Source organism: Argiope bruennichi, chromosome 1 (assembly GCF_947563725.1).
Source record: "Argiope bruennichi chromosome 1, qqArgBrue1.1, whole genome shotgun sequence".
NCBI classification, from domain to species: domain Eukaryota; kingdom Metazoa; phylum Arthropoda; class Arachnida; order Araneae; family Araneidae; genus Argiope; species Argiope bruennichi.
The window spans coordinates 32,314,090-32,338,397 of record NC_079151.1 but is presented as its reverse complement, the minus strand read 5'-3'; the positions used below and the strand labels follow the sequence as shown (position 1 = coordinate 32,338,397).

Here is a 24,308-nt window from a genome sequence, read left to right as displayed (position 1 = left end):
ACTTTTAATAATATTTAATTTATCGTCTCTAAAAATGAGCTATATGGGCATGATAAAAAAGGATGGATAAAAATTATATTTTAATTTAAGGAACATATTTTTTCTTTTGTTCTTTTTAAAAGTTATATCAAACTAATATTTATATTTTTTTTACTAAATTAGTCAAATCTCCCATTTTAAGGTTATTTTAATTTATTTATAGTTATAAATTTCTTGTGTCTTAGTAAAATTTTCAAACTCTTGATATACACCTGATATGATACAGTTATAAAACTGTTGCATCTTCAATGTCAATTTTTCTAAGTTCCAATTATTCAGGGGCCGCGGGGGCCTGGTGGTTAGGCCTCGGCTTCGGAACCGGCGGGTTTCAGGTTTGAGACCCGAACCGTCGTGTAAGCGGGTCTGGTGTACATTAAACGTCCGGGCCAAACGTCCTCCAGATGGTGTGGAGAGGGGGATGCCAGGTCAGGTGTCGCCCGCGTCATTTAACCGTGGTTTAAAATTACGAGGTCCATCCCAAAACAGCCCTAGTGTTGCTTTAAAACGGGAAGTTATTGTAACTAAACTAAACCACCTATTCAGATAAAAATTCACTTTTGACTAGATAAATCTTTATCCGAGAAATTATAGATATATAACTTTTTAAAATTTTTTTAAACTTTATTGAAAATGTAATAAAATGGGTGCTTCAGCAGAAATATCTGTTCTAAACCAGTTTCGAAGTAATTTAACATCTCACTCATGGAAAATAAACTCTTTTTTTTATAAAAAGTTTTTTTGGACTTTTAAAATCATTAACTACTTTTTTTTTTTCTCCTATCAAATCTAAGTATATGCAAAGCTATATTTTTGTGGTATTTACAGCTTTTAAAAGTTTTTATTACTCTTTATATGGTTTGAAAATGCTAAAATTTTAAAATCATGTTTGGATGAAGGTGTGTTTAGAATGCACGTTATATTAGTTTTTTCACCAATTTTTTTTAACCACATTACAATAAAATCGCATTATTTAAGTGGCATAGGGTTATTACAGAATTTTAAGCTAAAATATCAGTTTTAAAAAGTTAAATATGGTCTATTAATACTGAAATAACATTTTTAAACCATATTATTTTGCTAAGTTATTAATAAGTTTTCCTTGCTTTCATGCCTATCTGAGTATTTGCAATCTGGAGCAAAGTTTTAAAAAGTTTAGTTTTTAGAATTTTTCAATATCATCTGATCAAATAAGCTCATTAGAAAGAAAATTATTTAAGCATAAAATTATATTTTCGATATAACGGTACAAAGAGGTCATTCCCAAGCTATGTACACACTACTTTCGGGAGGGAGAAAGGGTGGGGTGAGGTGAGGTGGGGTGGAGCATGGAACAGCACAAAGATTTGAATGGACAATTCATTTTTGAAGTAATTGATTTTTGAAGTAAAAATAAGAAAATTTCGATTCCGTTTATTTAAAAATAAAATTTACTGATAATTAAGTAATTAACAGTTAAGTTAATTATTTTACTTAAGTGACTTTAGGTTGCAGATTTATTGATAGAGTGCCGATTTTCAAACCTTTGTTTACATTAGAGAAGTGCTCTGAATTTGAATAGTATGTCCTGTTTTGTCCTAATTTTCTACTTACAAGTAATTAATTTATAATCACACATTAATTGTATCTAATTTTTTAAAAATTAGTTTCTTAGGAATTGTCACTTGCACCTGTTACTGTACGTGGAAGAGGGTCACACTGATATGATCTCAGTGATGAATCAGACTGAAAGAAAATGTTTAAAAGTTACAATAAAATATGTTGATTCCTCTTCCTTATCTCTTCATTATTTCTTTTGTAACTAAATAATAAGGTATTTTACTGTTCAAAATAATTCTATTTTTATTATTTTATTATTTTTTGAGTTTTTTTTTTCAAATAATCTCTTTTCCTCATTGTAATTAACATCTCGAATTGCGCAGCGTTTCATCCCCCTCCCTCTCCAAGAAGGCATTGAATTGAAATTCAAAAAATACGATCGTTTTATGAGATTAGAAAAAGTAAAACAAAAATTATTTTTAGATATTTGAAAATTATTAGCGGGAAATTAGCCTATTTTCTGCTGTATTCTGTTATTTTAGCGAATTTTATCTTTTACTGTTACAGTTTGGAATTATATCCTGCTGTTAGGGAAAGCATATAATCACAGTCTGCTCCGTGTTAAAAATATATGAACTTCTTTGCAAACGTTGAATCTAAATGGGAATTTTAAAAAATGTTTGTAATCCGAGAGTTAAATGTTTGAAGTTCACTGTATGGGGTACAATTAAAATTGATACGGAAAACTGAGAGCTAAATAATAAAATGTTGAAAATGTCCAAAATAATGAAGCAAGTATTTGTTATATGCAGAGAAAACTAGACTCTCTGTTGACTTTCCCCTTCTCAATCATTTTAAACACCTCGCCAAGATCACATTCGATGATTTAAAGGTGAGTGTTCTCTCAAGTGGAAAATCACAGCAATTTCTCTGAAAAGACGAAATGACTCTTGACATCCCAGTGTCAACGATCCAGTCTTCACACCTGACGGATTCCCATAATCCGTCTCTTTCGAATACCTCGGGATCGCTTGCAATTAAATCATGAGGAGGGTGGAGGAATTCTATTTTCTTCCATGTTCTTGCGCGGGAAGGGGAAAGTGGGCCTTTTTTGGGCGAGTTCCGGCCCTCCGAGTCATCACCAGGATCCATCCCTTTAAGTGGGTCACAGGTAATTGCCTATAAAAGATCCGTTGTAGCCCAAAGGCACTTTATTTCTCAGCCGGCTCTCGGAGCAGCAACAAGTGGTTCAAGTTGATCAGTTGTGTGTGGCATGGTGGCACAGTTTTAGCAAAAACTTCTTCACTCCTCTCCTCTCCGGTTAACGGTGTGTGTATTCAACAGATAGTTGTTCCCCAAGACAGGATCCGTGAGGACTATATTATTTGGAGTGTGTCAGGCCGTCAGTGTGTGTGCTTCGAAAAAGGACTTGTTAACTTTTTGATTGGAAGGTAGGTAGAAATTCGTTCCGGATTACGGATTTTTTCGCATATTATGGATTAGATTTTCAATGAGCGAATGAAATAAGCCTTGATAAGATTCTAATAGACGTTATTCGATCAATAAAATAATTTCTTTAAGTCCTCCATCTACTTTTATCGAATTGTTCATTAAATAGGACAAAATTACCATTATCATTAAATTAAATACATATAAAACGTGAATAATATTTCATTTTTTAAAATTTAAAAAATGGTAAAGTAACGAAGTAATTTTATTGTAACAAAGCTATAGACATTCGATAGAAAGAAGCTTTTATAGGTTCTTTACCTGTTGCATTACGTTTACGTACGTAATATTTTTCAAATTCTTTGTTTAAACCTTGAAATTTATAAATCTTGTAGCTCTTAAATTTTTACGAGCAATCTAAATCGTTTGAAAAAGCTATGTTCAGAGATTATACAGCTGCGCAGATGAATCGCAAGCTGATTTATTTTCTTTGTAAATACATTAAATTTTTTTCGGTTGCATTATTTTTTGGTTAACTAATGCTCTTTGGATGTCTGCAGTTGAAACACTCACTTCTTTGAAGGGCAAATTGAAGATTTCTTTTGGAAATGTAATTGTGTAAGAAATACAATTTAGATTAATTGGAACATTACCCTTTAACATTTAATTTTAAAACTATCCACAAAATCATTTTGTGAATAAGAAAAATCCAGTAATTTATCTGTGAGCAACTTTTAATTCTAGGAACAAATTACGAGTCAGATTATGCCTTTATTGATTATCGAAATAGACTAGGCTAATAACATTTTAAGTGTGAAATCCAAGAGAAAAATGGCGAAGGAAAAAATTATCTGCAGAGATTTTATCTCATTAAAAGTAACAGTATCTTGGGATAGAACGATTTTTTTTTTGTTCTGTATTTTTTTATTCGCCTACAAGCCTTTTCAGGGATTATCATAAAATCCACGACATTCAGTTTTTCAGAGATAGTTTATAAAATTCAAATAATATCAAATTTTCTAGGAATTAAGAGTTCCACGTTCTTTTTATAGTGGATAAAATAATGTATAAAACTAATATATAAAAAATATGGCCAATATTTGAGGCTCATATAAAATCGTTTTCAAAATTTTATTATAGTAGGTTTATTTTAATTATTGGCTAAGTGCAATAATTATGAATTAGAATATTTGTTATTTTCAAAAAAAATAATAATAATAAGTATTGTGATATAATTACACAGCGGAAAAAAATATTACTCAGGATAATTTTAAAAATATATCTCCGAGGTATTCGTAATTTTTTAATTATTTATTTTTACGAGTCAAAAATAAATAATTATAAAATGCCTTGTAGCAAGAGAGCATTATTTCCAATTACTATTTTTTATCAGAATAAATGCAAATTTACGTTCACATTAATGATATAAAAGCGCTACTCCAAAAAGTTGGAATAAAATATAGCCTGTATTATGTAAAAACTTCATAATTCAAGAAACATGCAAAAAGAATAATTCAGTTTCATAGTAGTTTTGAAGAGTTATTTTTGATTCAATTAAAAAACTAATGATTTATTTTTAAAATTAAATGACTTTATTGCATGACCTCATTAAAATTCAATTTTCCACAATCAACATATGTGATTTAATAACAATACCAATAATTAACAAATAACTGAAATGTTTCAAAAATGATAATTATTTCAATATTAATGAAACAGTTAATAATTAATTGATATTAATCAAAATAATAATATAAATGATCAATTAAAATTGTTTATTAAATTTCAAACAGTGTATTTCTTTGTATAGTAAGAGACAAAAGTTTTTCTGTTGCATGCCTTAATTTATGAAAGGATTTGAATTAAATAACAACAACAACAAAAAAAAAGAATGAAATTGTATTTAATTCTGAAAAGAATGGATATGCAACATTTAAATTTTATAATTTTAAGAAATTCATTATAGTTTCGTTACTATAAGGGATCCTATATTGCTATATTTTATGAAGGGATTATATCAGTGAAATTCATACTGAGTATTTTCTTGCTTTTAAAAATTTAATCTTCGAAATACTTCAGTATATTGCAATAATATTGAAAAAAAAGCATTATTAATTTTGGAAAATATCTCTTATTGTTTTTATTTATAATCAAAAATTATTTTTTTTTATTAAAAAGTGTTTTCTATGTGTAAGTTGTACAAATTTCCCTTTCAGGATGCGTTTTGTAGAATGCTAATTTATTACTCTAGTAAACTAAGAGAATTGATCGAATTGTTTTTAAAATCTTAAAAAATGCCTTGTAGGAAATGTGTAATCTTAAAGGAAGGAATTAAATTTTGGATTCAAATGCTTTGTTGGAATTATTTTGAATCAACCAGCAGGTCAAATTTATTGGATTTTTTATGATTAAAAATAAATATTCTTCGTGATAGAATCAGAATCAGTTTCGTGCATAAAAAAAAGAAAAAAAATAGAGCTTATAGAAAAAGTAAACATTTTCTATAATAATGCAATCGTTCAAAATTTAATCCAAGCTTGAACCAAAATTAATTCTTTAATATTTTTGTATAAAAATTTGAAATGTTTGAAATTTAACTTTTCGTATTTAGACTGATCAGGAAATTAAAGAAAATTAATATAAAAAATTGTTTTAATTGAAAAACATTATTTGCTTCTTTTTACAAGAGAAATGTGAATAATCTTTATTTAGTCTTTCTTAAATGTTATTAATTATATATATTTTTAACAAACAAATAAATAGTTATATAAATTGTAATCAAACTTGGAAATAAAGATGTTAGTTATAGGATCATTCAGTAAATATTCGGCAGAGGAGGTTTACTTCAATTTTACCTCAGTTTTCGTCTACGAGAATTAGATTTGTAGATTCAAGGCAATATCAAGCAACAAGATTTGGTAAATGTTAACTAATTACATATAGAATTAATAAGTAATATTTGATAAGATTTCTTCTCATTAAAAAACGAATATGCGTTGAACTTTCCTTACATAATCATTTCACATAAATATTTTTAAAAAAATCTAGCATAAATTTCCTGTATGAAAGAAGGAAAGGATTCGAACCTTGTTATCCCTCACTCAGCAAAAGTCTTAACTAGGAATTATAGCCAATATTGCCATTTATAGTGTCACAAATTTGATATGTAAATGCTTGCCTTAACTAGCACATTGAACTAGCACCATTAACTATCTAGTTAACATGGTTAAGAATCAAAGATGCGGGCACCCTCGACGTCTAGAGGTATAAAATCAACAACAACAACAAAAAAATTCTCGTCTCTTGGAAAGGCGTGTTAATGCATGATTGTTGGAAAGCGGGAGTCAGTGGCGTGTGCAGGGCTGGTCTGACCCACTTTGAGACCCCTATGAGCAAAGGTCTAAGGTGTATTTCTTCTCAGTCAAGGATGGGAATGCGTGTGTAACAGACACCTGCCGCTGCCTCTGCCTTTGGATAGTCATTAGGAAGTATTGGCGGAAAAGGTGAGGAGGAACTACTATAGTTTCGCATTATGCGGTCCAAGAGGTTTTAACCCTGCAATGACTTGTTCTGTGGATTGAAAGTCAGACTATTTTCTGCTGTATCCTTCGATCCCTGGCAAATATGTTTATATTTTATTATTAGAGATTTAAATTGTCTCATGCTGTTATCGGGTAGCATATAATAATAGTTCATTTAGTTTTAAAAATGTTTGAACCTAGGATAATGGAATGACGCAATAGATTTTTGGTGACATGTTTTGTATTGTTTAAAAATTTATATAAGGTCGAGGAAAAAAATAATAAATAATGAAGCTATGAATTAATCAGATCGATTGCTTAATATTTATTACCACTTCCTTCCTTCTTTTCCCCCTTGCTTTAATAAATTCTTTCATAAATTTAATTGTTTATTTTCTTAAATTAATCGTTAAAAGAAATGAAATTAATTCTAAAAAAATAATTCCTCTATCAGTTTAATCAAAATTAGTATCCCGAAGTCTTCCAAATGAATATTTCCAGTTATACATGAAAGTAAATTTTAATTAAGTTACTTCTTGTTTAAACCTTATAAATCCGTCAAAGCTAGATTCTGTGACTAATCCTAACAAAATAACTTATGATAATTGCTTTAACAATAACGACAATGGAACGAAATTACGACCATTTTGAAATTTCCTTTTTCTGCAGCTTAACTTTTCCGCTTATTTAATGTCAAGGACAGGAAAGCTTAAAAATTATCTATTGTTGAATTCTGTTTAAAAAAATAAAATTAAGAAAATTATCATTAGAATAAAGACGAATATGTAGAATGTTGTGATCATATTTACAATAATAATAAATGCATTATTTTATTGTATTTTAAAAAAACAAACAATTTTTTTAGATTGCTGCGTTTTATTAATTTGCTCTTTCAATTAGTATTTAGCTTGGTTTTCATATCTAGTAGAAATTTTTTAATTGATAAAAATGTTTCTGCAATTTAATTTATATTTTTCTTTCTATAATTGATCGGTTAATTTTCGTTATCTGATTCATAATGTTAACTGTTAATTCGTTAATTCATAATGTAACGACATACAATTTTAATTCGCATTTTTTTCGAAATTAATTACAAGCGATTAATTATAAAGTATACTTGGTGGTTTTAATACCGTTAGGTGGATGTTTGTTTCACAATTTATAGGGCTTAGCGAGGGAAATGCATGAAGCCCGGGTAATTAGTATTGCTGAGATTCTAAATTGATTAGACCCCTGTGATCGTTAATTTTATTGTTATAAATGTTTATAATTCGTTATTTTTTATGCATATTTTTGGTTCAATAAGTCAAAATTTCCTTTGTGTTTTTTTCTATGTAACTTGTTTATTATATTGACTAAAAGGAAAAGAATTTTTATTTTAATTGACAGCTTGCAGAATAGTGAGTTGAGATGAATCATTTCAAAATGATTCTTCAGAATGTACTAAAACAGTTGAAGCAACTCTTACAATACTTTGAAAAGGCATGCAATTAATTCTTACTCAGTAAAAGATATACTAAGAAAAGTGTTCTAAAACTTTAAATTAGATTTTTAATGAGTCAAAATGTTAACACTTTCCATCAATAAGTTTATATAGCATTTTATCATGTGAAAAATATATTTATACTTCTTTGAAATTAAAAAAAAATAGGTTTTTAATAACACCAATTTTATTTCTGTGCAAGTTTTGATTTTAATTATTTTTTTTTGTCAAAATTAGTTTTAAACAGAGCTTTGTAACGATATTTTTCTTTATATATCTGCACGTAACAAGCTGGCAGGATTCTGAATATTTAATGCAAATATTTTAATAACTTTGGTAAGACTGAGGAAAAATAAATATGAGATTTTTTTCAGTTTTATTATGTTTTAATGGTTAAAGATGTTTCAAAAGATTTTTTTATTATGATAACATCTTTAAGTTGGCATTCTATCCATAAATACCGAGAAGTAAAACCTTTATGCATTGAAAGGAATGGTTGCTGCAATATATCTAAAGGGAGACTTGGAGGTTCGATTCTCTTCGGTACTTGCTAATTTTGTCTTACATAATTTGTCGCGTGAAACGCATTATATACCAACATAAATTTATCTCAATATATGATACAAGTAATAAGATATAATTAGTATTTCCTTCTTTTCTTTTTTTATTACCAAACATTAGCAATCCTTTTTGAGCAGGATAATAAAGTTTCAACTCTAATGCTAAATAACATTATAATTTATAAAATATTATTAATTATTTTAATTTCAATTCAATTTTTATTTGTAATACATGCCTTTTTCATTTTGTATCGTATAAGCTTACAGCTTAAGGACAAAAATTTGAATAAATGTTCTTATAAATGTCAAGTATTATATATCCCTTTCAAATTAAAAAAAAGAGAGAGATTATTACAATTTATTATTTTTTTAATGAAAACCTATTTAAGACACTATAAATTACACATTTTAGATCATATTTTATTTGATTTAAATTCTAAGAATAATATAATTGGAATAACAGTTCTTAACAAATGGGATTGATGCCAGTTATACGATTTTTGTTAGACTTGACATCGTACTTATTTTATGAATTTAAGTTATAAAATAAAAATGGGTGTAGAAGTTACAGAAATTATTTATAAGCAATATGAAGCATAATAGTTTAGATTTTATTGGGAATTTTTGAATTATTCTGTGTCATAAAATATATATTTAAATATATTCAATATAATAAATTCTATGTATTAATATTTATACATTATTTCCGACATTTAAATTATTTATTTCAGACTTAAAGTTTAGATAGGTAATGCGCATAAAATAAGTAATTTCGTATCTGATTAAAAATGTTTGTAGGTAAAAAATAATTTTATTTTGCAGCTAGCAATAATGCATGATAATTGAGCTATTGTTAAGAAAATAATTTTTAATTTATGCATAATCTTATGTTATAAGAATGTTATATCTTATATAAACGAATGTCTGAGGAAACAGATTTCAAATTCATTATTTAGCATCTGCAAGTACTTAAATGCAGAATCTTTTCTTTTTAAGTAAGCATTTTTTAATGTGATTTTAAATATTAAAATTTTCCCAAGATTGTTCTGATTGTCGATTTTTCTGTGGTATAGTTAAAATTATCGCAAGAATATTTATAATCAAGTACATCATTTTGAAGAAAATAAACATTAATTTTTTATAAAATTTCCAATTTGCATTATGCAATATCTTTATTGAATTGCATTATTATAATTCATCGAGGTGATCTTATAAATAAAAATGAAAAATTCTTCTGAATTTAATACCATCTCTTCTGAAGAACAAGAACATAATTAAAATCATATTTCATTTGAAATGCGTAGATGAAGCTCTAAACGAATAATAATTCTATTTTAAATTCTTATTTGAATTTACCATCGCTGGCTGTTACAAATACATTAGGATAATTTTGTATTTTAACAATCAATTTTAATTCAGTTGTTGGATAATTTGTTGTTCTACGAAGGAAATACAGCTCGCATGAAACTGCACTCTCATTTTGTTGCTTTTGAGAACAAAATACTACCTACCATCTGTTGAATTTAATTCATTTAGTTCTTTGCATATTTTATTCTATTGTTTAAATCAATACTTCAGGAAAATCATTTGCGTCACGTTTCGGTTGATGAATAATTTGTGCGTATATGCAATGTTCGCGAGTAAATTTAACAAATTTTGAACAGATGCTTCAGAAAGTATTTGTTATGAACATACCAAAATCAAGCATCATGGTTCTGAAGATGAAGATGTCTAATTTGATTCAAAATAGTATTATTTCAGAAATATGAAATATTTAAGGAAATTGCCTTAAATAATACTAGAAGAATCTGATACAATTAGTAGAAGCTTATTGTGAGTTATACTTAGTTATATAAAACGTTTATCAGTTTAAAAATATTTTATATCTTATTTAATATAGTTAATTTTGCTTAGAATACTAACCATGCATCTAAGTTGGAGTTAATTTCCGATTAGAATTTTATTCTGACTGTCGCTGTAATTATTCCTATTGTATTTTATCGCTTTGATAAAATTCGTATTAGAAAATGATCCATAAATTTTAAGCACATTGTTTTCAGAACAATAACTAATTAAAAATGGAACACATGAAAGCAAGAACTTTATTTCAGATAAATAACGCATTATCACATGATAAATTATTTCTGATAAGATTCAAAATAGTTTTCCCCTAGAAATAATATGCTTCAACCTTTTAATGTTTTTAATATTTTTTGATATAACAAAGTTTTTTAAATAAAGTATGAATTGATTTATCTGATTCACAATCTTGATGCAATATTAATAGAAGGGAACATCTATTAATCATTTAATTGTACATTGCACTATGCAGTACATTTTTTTCAAAATTTTAATATTTAATTTAAATTTATGATGATAGTCAATTTTTAATTCTGTTGTTTTCTTCGTAGTTCGAAAAACTAATATTTGCAAGTCTTTTAAATAAAAATTTAAATAATAATAAATTTAGATATTCGAACTAAGTATGTATGATAAAAACTTACCATAATATCTTTTCGAATTAGCTAAAACTTAAAGATTTTCAAATGATTTTTCATTTAATTTCACTATTAAAAATCAACCAGATGTTCGAGCAGTAACAAATTTTCGAAAATTATCTTACTTGCATCGGAAACGTAACATTTCTTTCAGAATTATTCTGAGTAAAAAATTATGGAACTTAATTTTTCTTTTTTCTCTTTTAATGCCGTAATCTAAGCTTGCAATTCTAAACTTGCAAGCATGACTCTCTGAAGCCTAATTAATTTTTTTTCAAGATTAAATTGTTGCATTGGTGCTACTCCTTTTGTTTCTCACACATTAAATTTTAACAAATTGTACGTGAAACAAACTGAACATTCGCTTTCTGAATAATCTAAAATATCACTTACTTTTCTAAGTATGCTTTTATTATGTATGCAAAGTGAATATTAAGAGGATTTTATTTAGATTAGTGGATTAAAAACCAACAATGAAAATGTAAACCCTTTTTTCAGAATAATTTTTTTACATTTTTAAACATTTCAGTCACATCCTACTGTTTTGTTAAGAGATTGGTGGAATCTTCAGCTCCGATTATAGTGTAAATTTGATTAAATATGCTGATAAGTTAAAGATCTGGGTCATGTTTTTTCGCTTTGTATCCTCTTACCTTGTGAGTCACGCAAGCGTTAATCAAGGTCTCGTGTTCATTTACCGCTTATTTTGAAGTTCAAGGAAAGAGTGCGTTTGTGGAATTTTCTTTTGAGTAAATAATCGAATATTTTTAAAAAAACTTGATGTAGATATTAAGAAATATCAATTGTCGAACACAAACTAATCGTTTTCAATAAAAATGACAAAAACATTTGACAAAGCTAGAGTTACTAAATGTTATGATTTAAAGAAAATATTATTTCAATTCCTAATACATAATAAGTTCGATTGAAAGTGGTTAAATTATTTATAGCAGTTTTTAAAAAGTCTATAAATAGTGAAATATGTTGTTATTGAATCATTTGCTGTTCTTTTTTATAGTTTCATCTGTAGTTGTGTTCTGAACACAAATTATATTTAAATTTTTCCTTTAAATTTTACATTAAATATTTTTTTCTAAAATTTTAAAATAAAACTGCTTTTTCAATTTGAAATTACGTTTTTTTCGATCAAAGTTTTTTATTAATTTCAAATAATATAAATAAATATTATAGGCGAGTAAAAGTAAATAACAGTCCCATTAGAAATTATGCTTAGCTTTAAGACAAAATAATCCTCTTCTTTTTTGAATTTATTTAGTTTTATAGATAAATTGAAGTATCTTGAAATTTGCATAGAAAAAAGATGAAGAAATGATTATAAAAATTATAAATAAAATTATAAAACCAAGTTTATGTGATTGAAGGAACTGAAACTTTCTGCTTCACTACTTCAAACTTTATGGAATAGACAAACACACGGAAACAAATTTTAAAAAAAAACAAAGACTTACGGACATATAGAACAAATGTTTACTTGTCATGGATTCTGAAAAAGTGTTTTTTAAATAATAGTTCTTAAAATTGACAATAAAAAATGTCATTGAAACCTTATTTTTTGAATACGTTGATTAATCGTAAACAAATGTTATTAAATTTGTTTGTTAAATGGCTAGCTTTCCAACTGTCAATACCCATTTTTTGAAAAATATTGACAATAATGATGTTTTTGACTCCGTATAAAGACAAAGTATTTAAGAGATATTACTGTTTATCTGAACAATACGGCTCAATATCTTGTATTAGTTGTTGAATTTACCCAGGAAAAAGGATAAAACTTAGACTAAAGCAATCAACGTACTTTCATGTAATTTAAGCTTACTTACTACTCTACTTTTTCTTTTAACGTCAAAGTTTTTAATTTAAGAGTTCCAACCCATCATTCACACATCCTGTCAAATAATTACCCAAATCCAAAGCAACCCATCATTTATTATTTCTTTCTCTTAACTAATCCTGACCCACTTCTATTAAAAGCCCCATTAAGAGCCACTGGATCATCCCAGGTGACCCGAGATCGATTAAAAAGTGGTCGATTGAATCCGTGCTCACAGAAGAGGGATACCTTCTGCCTCGTCTAACAGGATGGCAGATCGTGCCATTAACCGCATTGCCCACATTTCTCACTTCAGAATCTAGTTCAAGATGAAACACTACTTAGTGGACGATGATTTATTCCCTCTCATAGAAGGAGGAATAATAAAAATAAAAAAAAGCCACTGCAACAGTTGGAGTTGATGAACAAACAAAGGATGTTTGTGCTCTTGAACTTGTCGAACAGGACTTCTGGCTTACCTTGTCCTGGACGTATCGTTTGTCATTTCGCACGTGATAAATTTTCCTCCTTTATCATTTGTTGAAAGCAGGTTGGAAGTAGGACTGCGCTTGGCACTACTTCGTTAGTCCAATTTTTAAAGGGTGTAACTGTGCTAAATGAGCCTTAAAGTGTCTCACGAAAGCCACTTTGTATTTGTAAGTTGATACATATTTCTAATGATTTCTGTTGTATTTTGGCATATACTAATTTGCTCAATAGGAAAATAAAAAAAATAACTTTGCCCTTGCTGATAAATAAATGAGATCTTCATAATGATTAAAAAGTGACAAATAGAAGAATTTGATTTTGCTTTTCAGTAGAATATTTCGTGGAATTTTCTTCTATTTCAAAGCAGAAAAAGAAATGTTATTGTTTTATTTCTTTTCTGAAGAATAATAATTTTATTCTTCGTAATTAACAAGGATTAAAAGATGACAAAGGGGAGAATTCAATTTTGTCTTTTAATAAAATGTTTCGGGAAATTTACCTCTATTCCAGAACAGAAAGAAAAGAATAGTATTGGTTTATTTCTTTTCTGAACAATAATAATTTTGTTCTTCGTAATTGTCTGTTCTTATACTTTTCAACTCTAGTAAAAAGGTATCAAATTCGTTGTTTCCTATGTAAGAAAATAAGAACGTACACAGATGACTTATTCTTATTTTTTTGTGCTATTCAAAGCACAATTCTTGAAATACATTGTATAGTTTTTTATTCATATTTAATATACTTTTTAAAACTTTAAAAAAAATATGTGGAAGTTTTGAAGCTTGCTTTTGTCAGTGGTCAAAATTTTATTTTCCCCCATTTAGCATTTTTAAATCTAAAACATCCTTGAATTTATAATGTCTACCAAGTCTAACTAAAAGGATTCAAACGTGGAACATTCTGTTTTCAGTATAATTTTTATATGAAAAGTGATAGGTATAATATAAAAAGTTATATTCATTGTTTGAAAAATTTATTCAAAACTATTCATTTGCTTGAATTTTTTTACAATTTTAATTAAGTAATTTTTTAATTTATTGTAAATCTATTTAAAGGGACCCGCCCGATTGTAAAACAATTCATCGAGCTGAAATTCACGTCCTAGGTTGTATTTGCAGTAAAATTATTAAAAACTATAGAATGACTTTTGATTGATAACCGAAATGACTTAAAATATTTGTTTCTTTCCTACTTATCTTTTTTTGTTCTGTCAAAACATCTAAATAAATATCTCTCGAGTGAGTACCGAAGCAGAACGTGGAATATTAGGTGAATCCAACAAGTGAAGAAGTGTAACCATGACCAACCCTCATAACACAGTTAAACGGTCAGTGTCATGGTCGCAGACGAGTCCTTGAATGAGAACTCCCAGAGTGGAACGGTTTCTCTGGAATTTACCGTCAACACGTGGATGATGCTACATATTTTTTATAAACTTGAACTTTAGATGAAATTTAAAGTTTTCATTTCAATGGAAAGTCAATTTTTTTTTACTTTTATTATTTGTGTGATAGAGACGGAAGTCTGGTTTCTGCAGAATTTTTATCAATTCAAATTTTGGGAGTGTGTCCGCATTACTTTGAAAAAAATTATATTATATATATGTATGTATTGAGAAATTATTTTCACTATTTAAAATATATTATCATCGTTTTTTTGTGAAATAGAAGCTTTTAAAATAATTGTTCCTATAACTATCCGTTATATTGAGAATTACATTTCGTTTTCTTTACACCGAATGATTCGAAAAAATATAGAATGCTTGGTTCACTAACGACTTCATTGTTTAATTAGGCACACTTAAATAGTAAGTATTTTGTACGATGTTGGAGTATAGAATTGAATATAAATTACTCTTTAAAAAGAAATATCATTACAGTGCATTATTCAATAATATGATTATAAGCAAAATAATATTATACTGGTATTAGAAGAGATATGAAAAATTTATTCTGTTTGTCTAAATTATTAACAATATTTATTACTTAATTATTTCTATTAAAAACTATTCAGGAATTCAAATCTATACTTATAATAACATAGTATCAATAAAATTTATATATTGAGACGGTAATCAATTTATTTCATATAATTCATTTAATGCATCATAAAAACAATGCCTCTTTTGTATTTACAGATTAAAAAAACTTATTTCAAGAGTTATTTTCAGAACAAGATAATAAATTGTATAAATACATAAAAATTTGTTAAAAAAAATTGAAAATTTAGGAAACTAATTTTTGCTTTCAATTTTTTTTTTCTTTTTGTATATGTAACATGGTATTAATTCTTTAATATTTCAAGCAAGCTTAATTAATATTTCAGTTTCATGTTAAGTATAATTACTAGAATTCTATTCATCTCCGAATTCATTCTAAGTAACTATTAATCGAAAAATTTGAGCATTTATTTCAGGAAACTTAAAAATAGGTTATGAAAATAGAAGATTGAAAAGTTGTTCATCACAGAATAAAAAAAAAGATATATTTATGTTTAATAGTCAGTAATGTGAAATTTTTACAGGCAAAACTTCTACTTTAACAAATTGCTTTAAACACTGTTTTTGTGCATTTTTAAAACAATAAAATTTCGTTTTAAAGAGAGTAATTAGCTGAATACAAATTAGATAAATACTGTTGTGGGAAATAAATTTAAAATTTAGTAAAAACAACTTTGTTTTAGTAAAAAAACAATATATCTTTGTGATTCTTACTGATGATAAATTATTTTCCAGAATGCTGCAACAATTCTATTAAAAGAGCAATTAATGAATGCAAAACATGGGTTCTGTAAATAAAGAATTCTAGAATATAAAATTAATTCTAGAATACAAAATTAATACTAGAATACAAAATGAGATTTTTCAACATACATTTGGCAGATTACTCTTTTTAATATATCAGAATACACAACATAATAAAAAAATGCATATTCTGCAGATATCTTTTTATTAAATTTTTATATAAAAGATAAAAATAGGTTTGCGTAAATAAATCGTATCTGGGTTCCAAATTATCTAGCTAAAACATTTTGCGATTTCTTCGCTGATTTGATAACCATTACCACGTGATATGCATATTATATCGATAAGAGAAACTCGAAATCGGCCCACGTAAGAAAGATATATATAATACAGTGATGATCGATACAAAAGAATGCGTAAGAGAGAACTGTTTTGGAATTTGTGTATCAAATTAAATGAAAGTAAAGCAGATGGTGAATACTACAATTCCCTGCGTAGGCTGAATTGTGTGGGGTATTTCGAACGAGGCTTAATAATGTTATGAATAATGCATGAGATTATTCGAAACGTAGCCGTTTCGAGAACAGCTTAATGTTGATTCCATTAAAATAATACGTTAAATGTGTTGGGCTAACCAAAATACTCATTTAATTTCACGAGAGAGTTTCAGTTTAGTGTAATGTTATAATATTTGCAGTTTGGAATTTGTTTTACTGTTAACAGTAAGAGTAATATAATATTCTTTTAGATTTATTGGTACGAATATGCTACGAACACGTGCTATCTAAAACATGAACAAATAGATGGTGTATTTTGAATACATTTATCGTAATATTTTAATGGAATTTAATGCTTAGCTTTCCATCAGGATACATAAGAGTATCTAATAATTGTAAAATGTTGGTGTCAAGTTTTGTTTTGTAAGTAGTGATTAAAAAGAATCGAACACATTATGTGTTTTCGCATACTTAATTTCTATTGTCAATATGCTACAAGTATTATGTTAGAGGGAAAATGAATGCGAAATTAAGTGAAATTATATTATTGGAAGTGAAGTGAATTAATTAAATGAAAGGATATGTAATGAATAAATAAAATTTTGCGAATGCTAATTATTGAAATGTATATTTTGGAAAATCGGAAATCCCAAAATGTATAGAAAGGCAAGCAAAAGTATTAAAAAAAAACTTCAGATAAAATAAAAATAAAATTTCTATTTGTCAAGATTTTTTTAGCCTTTTAAAAAGTTAAAATAAAAGTTTACGTTGAATATTTAACTAATTTAAATGAGTAAATGAATATCAATTTAAAAGTTCTTGAGACTGTTTAACGTAAATAAGATTTTACCTGTAACTTACATATTATACTGTAGAAAATATTGATTATGAAAATTTTTATTGAATATAACTTCAAAATAAATAAATTGAGTCTAGAACTGGGTTAAATATCATTTGAAAGTAAAACGTAATAAATCAACTGCAATAATGGAAACAAATTATCCGTAACAAATGCCGTGTAGCAGAGTTGTGAATAAAAAGACAAATATAGATGATGCCACTTTCAAAGAATCAAATTCTTACTTTGAAGTGATAAATCAGCAGACCAAATGATGTTGGCCTAGATTCTTTTACGACATGTTTCTATTTTTATTAAATATATCTGGAATAATATTCTATAAAAATCTTTAAAGTTTTAAAAATTAAAAACAGTTTCTTTCTAGTTTCATAAAAAAATATTTTCTAAAAATAAAAACCTTCGAAAAGTAAATATTTATTTGAAATACTAAAATCGGAGACCCAGTTCAGTAATGATGCGAATCTTTTCTCGTATAATATTTACATTACTTTTAATTTCTTTATTTATCATTTATTACTTTTCCTGCTATTTTCCGATTATAATGAAACACATTAATAGGATTTTCGTTATAACTTCCCGGTATAAATTCTTTATTGAATCTTTCATTTATTTTATTTCAGTTTTATTTTTTGTCTTGTTTTTGTTTATATTATCAACAAACATTTTTAAAATTAATTTCTACTTTTGCTTCTGCTTCCTGATGAATTATTCAAAATAATAAAATATTTCATTTTTTCTTAAATGAAGAATTTTTTTTCAACGTAAAAAAAAATATTTGATAAAATAAAAGAAAAATTCGTACATCAATTTTAGTTGACGATTATTTTCTATATTTTCAAAATATTGGCATTAGCAACATTCTCTTCTTTTATTGGCAATTTTCATTTTTTGAAGAAATTAATTAACTTTCTGAAGAATGCAATGATTTTTTTACTGTTTATATTGAAGTTGTAAGAAAGGACCCCCAATTTTTGCATTTTCAACATAATAAGAACTTTATATTTTAAAAAGATTAATTGGATTAATTTTTTTAAAAATCTCATCCTCCAAAGAATACTGCTCTCCTACTTTGACTATGCGCACAATATAGTTTTTTTTTTTTTTTTTTTTTTTTTGTGGGCGAAGTATATCTACTCTATAAAAAAGTAATAGAAAAAAAGATTGATTATTTGTATTTCTTTAAATTAGTCTTACATTGCTCTTTTAATTTGAACATTTTTTTAATATTTCTAAATTTATTCAATGTTTTTAGTTTAATTATCTCTTTCTTCAATTTTGTCCGATATTTCTGACATGTCTCAGATTATGTGTCTGGATTCTAAAACCTAATGAATTGAAGCTCAAAGATACTGGTTATTTAAGACATATTTCAAACTATCACATTTTTGAATAAATAAGCATCAATCAATTAAGTTAACAAATAATTAATCGGAATCCGCATCCCTTATTATATAAAAATCAGCCAGTATGGTAGGACAGTAATGATTATTCTATCATCTATATATCTTCAGAACAATTTAATTAATTAAATTTCCTCTTCGAAAATTCAAGTTGTAAATTGCCGAAGGGGAAAACAAGAACCGAAATCCAAAAATACTTTCAATTAATTTTAAATTACTTTATTTCCTTTCATCACAGAAAAAAAAATCTACTTCCCCAAATCGAATTCATCGGAAAAGACACCATTTTGTTTTCTTCGCAAACAGAAAAATCGTTCTTATCCACTCAAGACGCCAGACTTCCAAGGGAAATCAACGGAAGTGATCATTTCCGTTTTCCCCATAAATCAATAACCCCTCTAAGTGTTAGCGTCCCTCTTCTATGAAGAAGAAGCAACAAACGATAATCTAATTTCCGTACTATTGTTCGAAAAGTAACTTTCTCCGGCCCGAGAGGCTGGCAACCCGTGTGATTAATTTGAGAGGACCCACAGTTTCGCGCCTATTCGAGAGAATCTTCATTTCGGCAATCGTCAGAAGATTAAGGGAAGCTTTGCGTAGGAAAATTCTGAAGGTCGGATTAGAAGAATTTTAAGAAAGAACACAGTATAATTTGGGCGTTCCGAACGTGAGAGTGGTTCTAGTTGATAAGAATCTTTGCTTTATCTTACTTAGAATAATTTATTCTTTAAATTTTATTTTAAATTTGATACATTTAATTTCCTGGAAATGAAGGGACACGAATGTTCTTAATATCGATAAAGATGTGATGATATGGAATTGAAGAAATATAAATACGAAAAATAAATATATTTGTTCGTCTAAACAAAATGAGTTTTCTTAATGTTATTTGAATTTCAAATAACATTAAGAACATTTTTAATGAGAAGAAAATGTTACTCAGAAAACGATAAATTATTTCAATATATAAATGAATGAATATAAATAATGGATATCTTGTAAAAATTTAACTGTTTATTTTTAAATTTCGACTTATTTTTTTCTGATGCCATATTTTTAAATATTTGCAGTTATGTAATTTCATTTCCTTGAATAACGTTATTAAAATTAAAGATTTTTATTTCTGAAATGCAAAAATTGTGTTTATTATTAATAATATGTCAAAAACCGAATCAGATAGCATTTTGAAAATAAAATTTGAACTCGAAACAATTTAAGATTATTTAAAGTTGTTTTGAGAGTTGGTCGAAATTGAGTTATGGTAAAATATCTTTTGCAATATTGAAACAAAACCGATTAATGAATGAACTACAAAAGAAGATCGTTTGGAAACAAGAATGTTTATATATTTAAATTTTTTCTTGTTCTAAATTTTGTAGTTATTTAATATTTAAAAAAAATTAAGGTGAAACAATAACAGATGTACAAAAATGTTTATATATAAAATAAAATAAACGGAAAAGGCCTTCTTTTAAAGGAATTCAAATGAAAATTTTTAAATGTTACGCCTAACAGATCAATTGTTTTAATTATTAATTAAAAATTTCAATGATTGCTTTAAAATTTTTTCGTATTAGAAGATATAAATTGAAATATATAATTAAAAATTGAATATATAATTATTTAAAAATTCCTCAATCCATATATTTTATACAAAATTAATTAACGTATATTTCTTGAATGATTCTTTCGTATGAGACTAGATTAACGACAATTTCATTGTAAAAGTAATTTTTCATAGTGGTTTATACAAAATAATTTTTACATGCATGAAAATTGTGAGACATCAGTTTCTTCAGTTCACAACATTTCCATCTTAATAATATAAAAATAACAAACATCATGCTCTAATGAGTTATTGCAGGCTTTAATATCTTTAAAATATGCAGGCTAATATCTTTTAAAATTAGATATTTGATATTCTTTCAGTGGTATATATTTTAAAGGGAGTTTCCCAAATCATTTTAGGATTATTCTCAAAAAAATTAGGCCAATTTCTTATTGCATCTCAAAGTGGGTTATGCTAATAAATCATAACAATAAAAGAATCGGTAGAACAATGACATTTCCAGAAAGTTTTGCTTCGGATGGCTGAACGCCGTTTCTAGTTCGATTGGAACTCCTCGCATGGGCTGTTTCCGAACAACAAAGTGAGGGGAGGATGCACCACTAATCGTCTGAAGAAAAGAAACGGCAAGTCATTCCTCCTCTTATCATCATTAAGGGAAACTGTTGTTCTGAATCAGCACTTAACTCTTCTTCAAGACGTCCAGCTCACTATGGAGTTTTTCCTTTGATTTTGGCAACTGTATTGTATGTTGATATTTGGATGAAAAGATGCAACTGTTTCAAAATCCACGTTCTTTGTTCGAAGTGCTATTATGCTAATTAGATATTTCTTGGTAGGCTTGTTAACTGCCTAAAAGAAATTGATGCATTTTAAAATTCTATTGCTTATGTTCTGCAATCAAAGTTTTTAATTGTAAAAAGGCGCGAAATGTCAGCGTGCATCATTTACGAACATTTTGAGTTTTTTTATATTAAAAAATAAGTTGTATACCAGTGTCTTAAGGACTGACATAATGCGGTCACAGATTCAAATAATTACTGCATAGAAATTTGTCTTTTGAAAAGCCCTTTCTAAGAATTTCTTCTTTGATTTAAGCACTGAATTGATGAAATAAAAATATATAACAAACCATGCTCGAATAATCATTGTTGTTTCAAAAATGTCAGAATACAAGTCAAATTTTGTTCTTACAATTTTTCTGATTGTAATAGTCAACCACATACTTCATTTTTGATACTTATTCTCTTCTAGTCTTGTTATATTCTTTTGAATAAGAATTTCCAAGAAAAGCCATTCATTTGATAGCAATAGATAAAGACTTGTTTTGTTGGAAAATTGGTTTATTTAAAACTGAAATATTGATGTTGATGTATGTAGTTAATATAATTTAATGTTTGATAAAAACCTACGCATAGCCTTTGGGATTTTTTTTAATTATACAGATATATTTTATGAAAAAAAAAGAAATATCGTAGATTTTTTAATAAAAATTTTTGCAGTTACAACATTCCTTATAATAGAGGAAAGAAAATTTTCGTTGAAATTGTAATTTGATATAAATATTTCTATCCTTTGTTGAAAACAATTAAATTGTTTCCTAATTAATTAAATAAAATTGTTCACCATTAATTTTTTAAAATTTTTATTAATTGATTCGATTTTATCGGTTCTCCAAAAGCTCTCCAAGCTTATAGTTTTTGACATTTTGAAGATTTGAAATAATACTGCTATTATATTTATATTTATAAGCCTTTGGATTCATTTTCTTACAAAAACTACAAATAAATGTAAAACTATAGGAAAATGCTGTGAAATGGTTCTTATAAAATACATCAGGGCACCATGAAATTTTCTTCCAAATTGATTCAGCTAATTCAGCTACCAGTTGAAAATAATATAAGAGAAACATAATCAAATTAAAAAAAAAGAATTCTGAAAGAACAATAACATTAAAAAGAATAACGATATCAATTTACTTTAAAATGTAGTAGTTAAATTAATGTCAAACATAAAGTTTATAAAAGCGTTTTGGTTATGTGATCTTCGAATCTCCTTTCGTTTTAGTATTTGATTAGTCTTAAGAAAAGTAGATACATTTTTACAAGAGTATTACTTTAAAATTTACTATTTTGGGGGATTAAATACTATTTTTTAAATATAAATATATGATAAATATTGTAAAGTAATTATACCCACTTTTCGATTATCTTCTAATCCCTTTATCTCCCGTCCCTCCACAAAGTGGATGTTTTAAAAGTAAATAATTTTCCATTATATGATAAATTTATCCGAAATTTATTCGGATAATCCTTTGAAGGATATTATACTTAAGAAATTTTGTAGTTGTAGTCATATGCTTTTATATGAATTTTGAAAATTTTATTTGAATAATTTATTATTACCTCACGTTTTGTGTTACGATATTTAAGCCTAGTGTCACGAACATATCAATTTATTATGATTAATAAAACACGTTATTACTCTATATTTTTCAAATCCATTTAAGGGTTAAAAAGGAATGAGTTTTTGTATTTTCCCATTAAAAAATTTTGCATTTCTTTATATGCAAAACTATTAATTTTGTATCCTTTTTTTATTTTCTTTTAAAATACCTGATATATTTTATTTTTCTTTGCAGCCTGATCTGAAGATGGGGAGAGGAGAAACAATGGCACTCTCGGGGAACTTTTTTGTCCTTCTTTTGCTGCTGCTGTGCTCCCAGGTGAGAGAAATTGTTCGTTTTACATAAGTAATGGAAAGAAATATAGTAGAGTTTTGAAAATCAACTGACAATTGAAATTTACCCTATTAAAGAGTTAAAAAATGCTTAAATCTCAAATTAAAGTGGGTGCTGAACATACACTTAAAAAATGCACTTAACGTGTAATACACTGACCCGTACACTTAGAGTATATGGGTGTTTAAGCTATACACATACACTCATATACAGTATCCATACACTAGTATAGCTGCTGTATACACCTTCCTATAAAGCATCCATACTAGTGTGTGGATACTGTATATGATGGTGGCATCATTAATATGAAATGACGCCAATGTTTAAAACAAGAATGGGATATAATAAAATATTCTTTTTTATGGCAATTTTTTAAAAAAAAATATTTATTTAAAAACAAAACGCATTAAATCCAAATAAATTTATTTACTATTATTTTTACGAACATAGTATTGAAATACAATAATTTTTTTCTCGAGAAAAGTAAAAAAAAGTTTTGATACATTTATATAAAGAACATTTTTTCACTTAATTTCAAACATTATTGCAAAAATGGGAATAATTTCAATTTTTTTTTCGAATTTCTGCATGTTTTTACTTAAAAAGAGCTTCCTTTTTTTTCTTAAATAATGTAACGGTACTCACAGAAGGTTGAACACTTTGAAAGAATGTTATATAAATGTACTTTAAAAGCGAAAATTACAATAAGGTAGAAGGTATGATAAAACAACCAATAGATTTGTTGCAATTAAAATTGGAGTTATTGGAGTTCAGACACATGTAATACAAAACTTTTCATAGCTGTTTATAAAATTCTTTGAAGTAGAATTCTTCTGGCAGGCGAAATAATTTTGTCCTATTTTATAAAATACTAATTTAACATTCGTTATAGTCGTGTTAAGCACACACACACACACACACACACACACACACACACACACACACACACACACACACACACACACACACACACACACACACACACACACACACACACACACACACACACACATTAATTTTACTGCAAAAATATAAATTTTTTTCAAGATAAATATGTTGTAATTTGTATTGCAAATATTAATTGTCATATAGTTTG

General features: G+C 26.9%; 1 protein-coding gene across 2 annotated transcripts in view; it reads left to right on the top strand.

Annotated features, from left to right (window-relative positions):
• Positions 1-2,791: 2,791 nt before the first annotated feature.
• Positions 2,792-24,308, top strand: part of LOC129961578 (uncharacterized) — a 40,103-nt gene continuing 18,586 nt past the window's right edge. Inside the window, exons 1-2 of one of the 2 annotated variants that reach the window (XM_056075112.1) lie at positions 2,792-3,026; positions 23,114-23,197. In XM_056075112.1, the coding sequence (XP_055931087.1) occupies positions 23,126-23,197 (72 nt within the window). In that variant the 5' untranslated portion in view covers positions 2,792-3,026; positions 23,114-23,125. Of the gene's footprint in view, positions 3,027-6,437; positions 6,528-23,113; positions 23,198-24,308 lie in introns of those variants that run through there. The other variant, XM_056075190.1, reaches the window with a different exon arrangement.